This window comes from Curcuma longa, chromosome 14 (genome assembly GCF_044706935.1).
Source record: "Curcuma longa cultivar G26 ecotype Majalengka, Jawa Barat chromosome 14, ITB_CL_G26_1.1, whole genome shotgun sequence".
NCBI classification, from domain to species: domain Eukaryota; kingdom Viridiplantae; phylum Streptophyta; class Magnoliopsida; order Zingiberales; family Zingiberaceae; genus Curcuma; species Curcuma longa.
The window spans coordinates 4,192,128-4,199,643 of NC_133874.1; the positions used below are offsets into that span (position 1 = coordinate 4,192,128).

General features: G+C 36.5%; 2 protein-coding genes across 2 annotated transcripts; both read left to right on the forward strand.

Annotated features, from left to right (window-relative positions):
• The first annotated feature begins 1,184 nt into the window (after positions 1–1,184).
• Positions 1,185–3,642, forward strand: LOC141845432 (protein FAR1-RELATED SEQUENCE 5-like). Its single transcript, XM_074733487.1, has 3 exons — positions 1,185–3,343; positions 3,414–3,478; positions 3,575–3,642. Exons 1-3 carry the CDS (start codon positions 1,185–1,187, stop codon positions 3,640–3,642), a joined length of 2,292 nt encoding a protein of 763 aa, XP_074589588.1.
• Positions 3,643–4,463: 821 nt separating this feature from the next.
• LOC141845433 (ferrochelatase-2, chloroplastic-like) lies at positions 4,464–6,331 on the forward strand. Its single transcript, XM_074733488.1, has 6 exons — positions 4,464–4,481; positions 4,547–4,614; positions 4,670–4,712; positions 4,948–5,048; positions 5,169–5,370; positions 5,890–6,331. The coding sequence occupies exons 1-6, from the start codon at positions 4,464–4,466 to the stop codon at positions 6,118–6,120; spliced, it is 663 nt and encodes a 220-aa protein (XP_074589589.1). The 3' UTR covers positions 6,121–6,331.
• Positions 6,332–7,516: the final 1,185 nt, after the last annotated feature.

Here is a 7,516-nt window from a genome sequence, read left to right on the forward strand (position 1 = left end):
GCGTTTCTCTTCGCCGCCGCAACCCTAACCGCAGAAAAACCCTAAAAACTCCCCCTCCCTCCTCGCGATCTCTTCTCCGCAGAAAAACCCTAACCCTCCGCCTAAACTCCCGATTCGTCCTCCCCTCGCTCTCAGCCCGCTCCCAACCCTGCTCGGGATCTTTCGTCGCCAGGAAAGCAGAGGTCTTTCTCCCCTGCTCTCTTCTCCCCTCACGCGCCTGCACTGCTCGCTGCTCACCGCCGCCCTGCTCGGGATCTCTCGTGGCCAGGAAAGCAGAGGTCTCTTCTCCCCTGCTCTCTTCTCCCCTCACGCGCCTGCACTGCTCTGCTCACCGCCAGGACCTCTGCGCCAGGGTATAATTTAGGGTTTAACTTGCATTTCATTTAATTTAGGGTTTTTTACAGCATTTGATTTCAAATTCTGGTATGGTTTAGGATTGGATTTCTTTTGCATTTAATTTATGGTATAATGAAGTCTTTGTGATTGGAAAAAATCATTCTTATGAGTTTGTTCTCGTATATAATTTATACACAAATTATTCTTACTAGTTGTTAAGTTTCAACAGGGAGTCCTAAATGTGATTGCTTAATTCTATTTGTAAGAATTTTAATAGGCATTTCAATTGTTCTAAAGCTTCTTGGTATTGGTACTAATCTTAATATAATGTCGTGACTATTTTAGGGACTTCCACATCAGTGAATCAATTAGCTGTAGTCAAAGAAGATTCATTATCTGGCCAGTTGCAGCAGAGGGGTTTTTAGGCCTTGCAAGGCTTGCTGTAAGCTTTCATTTGAAGGACGATCTCCATCTTGAACCAGCAGAGGTAAGCCATCTTATTACATTTTCAATAGTCAACATGTTTCTTTGCAATCCAATTTAGGAGGTTTATCACTTGGATTCTATTCGTCTTTCAGTTTATATGTTTTGTTTGTATGTCCTTTCTTTGTATGATTTGCAAATGCTGCTCAGCTGAATATCTTACTAAAACTGGGTGTTCATAGCATTTAATTAGGGATTTTTTCCTATTCCTTTGGTATGATTCAGGGTTTAAACTCTATTTAGTTTTTATCCTATAATATCAACAACCATTGTTATGGTTAGTTTAATATAGTTTGCTATGCTTAGTTTAATACAGATTTTTTAATACAGATTTTCACATCTTGTTAATTTGACATTCCCCAATAATGGAAGAAATTGGCAATGATGATCAGTCATATACTCCCCAAGTTACAGATGATCGAAAACCAAAAATTGGGATGGAATTCGTATCAATAGAGGAGGCATTTTCGTGCTATAATCAATATGCACGAGAAGCCGGATTTAGTGCAAGGATGAGTCATAGCAGGAAAAATAAGATAACAAATGAGGTTAATTGGAAAACATTTGTATGTTTCAAAGAAGGACATACTGATGATCAACGCAAAAAACAGACAAAAGGTGATCAACAGAAAAGGGAAAGAGTACGTGGGGAAGTTAGAACCGGCTGTAAGTCAAAGATTTCAATTGTAAAGAATCAATCTGGACCTAATTGGATTGTCACAAATTTTGTGGAAACTCATAATCATCCACTCTCTACCCCCTCAAAGGTGCATTTACTACGCTCACATCGTTCTGTTTCCACAGCAAAAAAAGCATTGACTCAGCAATTTTCAGAGGCCAATATACCTACTTGTCAACAAATGCGACTGTTGGAAATTGAGTATGGAGGACCTGAGCTAGTAGGTTGCACAGAAAGAGATATTAGAAATTTTGAGAGAGACCTAAGGGATGAAGAAAAGGGTATTGATGCTGAAACATTAATTGAGTTATTTGCGTCTGAAAAAGAAAAAAATTCTGGTTTTTACTATGAATATGAGGTTGATTCAAATAACAGATTCAGTAGGTGTATTTGGGCAGATCATATATCAAGGAGGGCATATAGTGTATTTGGTGATGTTGTTGTATTTGATACAACATATAATACCAACAAATATGGATTGATTTTTGCACCATTTGTTGGAGTTAATCATCATCACCAAACTATTATTTTTGGTTGTGGTTTTTTAAGTGATGAGAAAGCTGAATCATTTGTTTGGTTGTTTAACAAGTTTATTGAAGCCATGCCTACAGGTGCACCTAAAGTTATCATCACAGATCAAGATCCTGCTATGACAAAGGCAATTGCACAAGTTTTTCCTCAGACATTCCATAGATATTGTTTATGGCACATCTTGACCAAATTCTCAGAGAAAATAAATCCTTTGATTTATCGTGACAACTATCAAATCATAAGGAATGTCATTAAAAATTCTACAACTCCGGATGAATTTGAGAAATCATGGGAAGAGGTTATCAAGTGTGCTAACTTGGAGAAAAATGATTGGTTGTGTTTGATGTATGAATTGCGACAAATGTGGGTGCCAGCCTATTTTAGTCATGTTTTTTGTGCTGGAATGTCAAGTAGTCAAAGATCTGAAAGCTCACATGCATTTTTCAAGAAATATATCTCAAAAAAAAATTCATTGATGGATTTTATCACCCGTTTCAATAGGGCATTGAGACATCAAAGACACAATGAGTTAATTGCAGACCATATTGATATGAATGAGCATCCTAAAACAAAGACAATATCTCCAATGGAAACTCAAATGGTGAAGTTGTATACGAAAAATAAATGGAAGGAGTTTCAAATTGAAATGAGTGAAAGTCATGTTTATTGTGTGAAACAGATATCTATAGAAGCTGATCTTGTAGTTTACCATGTGATGAGATTTCAAAGTTGTTCTTCCTCTAAACCAAGGGTCCTCACGCATGACAATCATAGAGACTACATATCATGTAGTTGTAAAAAATTTGAGTTTGATGGCATTCCTTGCAGGCATATGTTGGCTTTTTTCCGTGTAAATCAAGTATTTCATTTGCCTGATAAGTATATACTCAAACGCTGGACACAACATGCAAAGGTTGGAGCAATATATGATTTGGGAGAGCATAATTTCATCGATGATCCAGAAAAATTATTGATGTCAAGACATTCAAAGTTGTCATATAAAGCATCGGTGTTAGTTGATGATGCATCTTTGACTGATGAGGGAACAAATTTCTTAGATGAACAATTCGATTGTATCTACAAAAAAATTCAAGAGATGAATAATGGTAAAAAATGTGACCATGGAAGTCAAAGGAATAAATCCACAGATGGGACTCCTGTTGTTAGTGATCCTTCTTTAGTAAGAACAAAAGGATGTGGGAAGAGATTAAAATCATCAAAGGAAAAGGCAGTTGCAAAGTCCCGCCTTTGTCATGGATGTGGGCATCGAGGTGTTTCACATGACAAGCGCAACTGTCCAGTTTTACAGCAAGGGTATGTGTCGAATACTTTTGTATTTATATAATTTTATTTGTAAATATGATGATGTGTTTTCCATTTCCAGATCAAGTTTAGATGATTATAATATCAATGATGACGACACATATGAACCCTTGGGATCTATAGCAGGTACTGTTTTGGTCTCAATTTTAAAAATTATAGTGGCTGATTGATTGAGAAAATAAAGTTAATAATTGTCTTTATTGTTGTAGGTTCTAATAATAGGTTCAATGTTGAAAGGTATGATGAAGTTATCTTCATTTTTCTTGCCATCTATGGCTGTATGTATTTGAATATGTTGATTTTTCTTAAATTTTACAGATTCAAAAGGTATGAGGAAGATATCAAATTCTGTGAGCAAACTATGGAACCTTTTAATCGGTATGAAGAAGTTTTTTTTTTCTGTAATTTGGCATTCTGTGATAAAGACATGCATCTGTGGTTGTTCTATTAATAGCTTATGTTTTTCTGTACATGAATTAATTTATAGGCTTTGGCAGCTTCTGGATTAAGAGCTCTGCGATATTCCCGTGAAATAGAAGGCTTTGGCAGCTTCTGGATTAAGAGCTCTGCGATGAGTTTGAAACAAAGAAAATTGTCCACTAGAGCATAATTTTCTTCCAACCCTATTAGTAGTTTGCTTTCATGATAGGATATGTTGATGGCATAAAACTGCTTGGAGTTAAAATAGTCTGCTATTAGATTTACAGCATCTTATGCTCTTTGGTTTTCTGTGTAAGACTTTTCTGTGTAAGATGGCAGCTTCTGGATTTCTTATGCTCTTTGGTTTTCTGTGTAAGACTTTTCTGTGTAAGATGGCAGCTTCTGGATTTCTTATGCTCTTTGGTTTTCTGTGTAAGACTTTTCTGTGTAAGATGGCAGCTTCTGGATTTCTTTGCAGATCTATTTTGTTACTTTCTTAATTGGGTTGTGGTCTTGCTTGCTTTGTTTGTCTTTTTAATTTGCAATGGACAGGTGATCCCTGTTCACCAGTAGAATATCCCCTTCTGGATTATTTGCAGAAATCTGTCTTCTAGTGAACTAACTGGTGAAATATCCCCTTCCTTCAGTGAGCTTTCAGATATCAATTATTTGTAAGTGATGTGAACTTTTGATGTATCCCCTTCCTTCAGTGAGCTATAATTCCTTCTGTTGAACATTGACATCTACTGGTCATGTATCTTTCTGAAATTTCAGGCAGTGATCATCAAGGAGAACAACTTTAAGCAGCCTGGGGAAAGATACCGCTCTTGGGCTCCTGACCGGTTTGTTCTGACCCAGGCTTTGTAAGTTAGCTGAGATAAGCATCTGAAATTGCAGGAAGATTTTTCAGTTGTTATCTGTTATTTATTTATTGGCGAATGTAACCACTCTGCAACTTTTCTATTTTCTCTTTTTGTTCTCAATTATTTGCTTTGCCATCCTTTCTTCTATTCCTACTACTATCTTGTTGCTGTTTATAGGTGGACTTAGCCTTAACGTTTTCAATCACTGTTATATCAAATAGCTACCAGTAGTTGACCAATGATATCTTCAACACTTTCCTTTTTGATTGTTTACACCATCTTTCAACTAAGCTTCATTGAATGATTTTATAGAGTCGAGTTGGACCTGTGGAATGGTTGAAACCCTACACTGATGAAACAATAATTGAGCTTGGGCAAAAAGGAGTAAAAAGTCTTCTAGCTGTTCCTATTAGGTACACTTGCATATATGTATCATCTATTCATTCTGGGTGCTACAAGAATTTGTTTGTATGAAGATTATGCATGTTTCAATTGGCTTTTGAGCTGTCATAAACTTCTTGCATCCATTGCAGTTTTGTCAGTGAGCATATTGAAACACTAGAAGAAATTGATGTGGAATATAAAGAATTGGCTCTCAAATCAGGCATCGAGAATTGGGGGCGTGTTCCTGCTTTAGGATGTGAACCTACATTTATTTCAGAACTTGCTGATGCTGTTATCGAAAGTCTTCCTTATGTAGGAGCTATGGCAGCTTCCAGCATTGAGGCTCGACAGGTAACAGTCAACAGTTTAATCATATGCATAAGTTGAAGTCAACTACGAACTGTTCCTTTCTCTACTAGTTTGAATTGGAGTAAACAGCAAAGTGAATCACTAATTGATTTTCCATTTTACATCTTAGTCTTCAAGCTGTCTAAATATTTTTTTAATCTTGTTCTCATTCATTGTCAGGTGTTCTCATTCATTTATGGATTAAGCCCTTCTGTCAATTTCTTTTTATCTCTAATCTCCCATAACTTCTCACTTTTGTTTAATTAAGTCTAAACCTTGTAGCCGGTAGAAAACCCATTGACATCTGTCACTCTCCATTTTGAGGTTTCCATGGTTTTCAATCCATGGAATCAGCAAATGCAAAAAGTAGTCAAGCTATGAGCTATCCCTTCATCCAAGTGATGGGAGGGATATGATCCACCAATTGGTCTATGAAACAATCATTCTCTCTTCCATTGTTTGTGATGATTTTGAGCTATCAGAATTTGCATAGATGATTCAAGTTTCTCTGGGCAAATGCAGTCGCTTGTTCCCCTTGGGAGTGTAGAAGAGCTACTGGCAGCCTACGACTCGAAGCGTGCAGTGCTACCTCCTCCAATAGCAGTGTGGGAATGGGGTTGGACCCGAAGCGCCGAGACCTGGAATGGCAGAGCAGCCATGCTAGCTGTCCTTGCATTGCTGGTACTGGAAATCACTACAGGAGAAGGGTGCTTCGGTGCAAATGAAAGCATTGCAAATGAAAGCATTTTCTGAAGCTACAATGTACTTTTTGTGGCCATCCTTTGAGAAGAAACTATTGGATGTCCCAAGAGAAAGATGTAGATGGTGCATTGCATGTAAAGGTTTAATCACAAACAGAAAAGGGTGCTTCGGTGCTTCTTGAATTTAGCTGCTGCAAATGCCCTATAAGGCTTTGCAAGAATTAATACTGGACTTTGTCCAACTAAGCATTTATAAACAGAAAAGGGTGCTTCTTTGTTAGTCCTGCGATGTTGTTTACATACTTTTGAACTTTCAAATTCAACATCGGAACGTGAAATGTGAAATTGAACATCGGAACTAAATCTCAAGAATGAGATAATATCGAAATTAAATACAATGACAAGCGAAGGCTAATCTAACTTCAACATGAGTTATTGGTTCCTATTATCGTTGGAGTTCTTGCAAACATGAAATGTGAAATGACCTTCTACACGAATGGATTGGCAAATGAAGTCCTTTTCAATAAGGAAATGAGGAGGAAGATGAAACTCAATATTTCAACAAATTATCTAATATGACAACTTAAGTATAAATCCACCTTATAAAAATTTAAACTCATCAATATAACTTGAAACATAGGTCTAATATGACAACTTAAGCATCAAAAGTAATACAACTTAAGCATTTATAGCTTTCCAAGCATACTTTGCTATTGTTAATGTTCCAAGCAAAAACAAGTATAACTCCAACTACAAGTTTGTGAAATACAATAACATGATTTCAGTTATCTTCATCTGAATAAAAAGCTACACGTGTGACAATCCACATTATCAAACACATCATCACCACAAGTAGTTGTCGATTTTTTTTCTTTGTTTTTCCAATTCCAAGAGTAACTTGCAATTTTGGATCTTCAACTCCTTCATGCTATCCTCTACACTTTTGGCATTAGCCTCTAACTCCTTCATTACATTCTCTGCAGTTCTAGCATCATCCTCCAATTTGGTTATTCTTCTTAGCAATCCTGGTATTACTTGTGTTGATCTGCTGCACATCTCATCATCAACCCATGTCCAAAAACCACACCCCCCTTCATTCTGCAATTCGAAGTTATTTATGAGATTAAATGTACATATTTTACACACAAAAATTTGACAAATAATGTTAACTTTTTCGTACCTCAAATAGTGAGCATATAGCAAATCTCCTGCCTGGATTATCAACAGTCCATGAGGTGATGATTTTTGCCATTAGTCCACATCTGCATTTCGGTGTATTAGTGGTGTTGTACTTAGGCATTTTTAACCTGCAAAGACAAACATACCTTATAAATTACAAACTCCAAACATCACTAAAAAACTCAAACTTCAACAATATATGAATCAATTTGCATTATCACAATATTAACATACAATAATGAGCCGACATCCAAATTAAATGCTATGAA

Excerpts from the sequence above, each read along its gene's own strand:
- LOC141845433 (XM_074733488.1), top strand. Across the intron at positions 4,713-4,947 it reads TTATTTATTTATTGGCGAAT|AGTCGAGTTGGACCTGTGGA; the intron begins GTAACCACTCTG and ends ATGATTTTATAG. Across the intron at positions 5,049-5,168 it reads CTTCTAGCTGTTCCTATTAG|TTTTGTCAGTGAGCATATTG; the intron begins GTACACTTGCAT and ends CATCCATTGCAG.
- LOC141845432 (XM_074733487.1), top strand. The coding sequence starts at position 1,185 with ATGGAAGAAATTGGCAATGATGATCAGTCATATACTCCCCAAGTTACA. Across the intron at positions 3,344-3,413 it reads TGTCCAGTTTTACAGCAAGG|ATCAAGTTTAGATGATTATA; the intron begins GTATGTGTCGAA and ends TTCCATTTCCAG. Across the intron at positions 3,479-3,574 it reads ACCCTTGGGATCTATAGCAG|GTTCAATGTTGAAAGGTATG; the intron begins GTACTGTTTTGG and ends TTCTAATAATAG.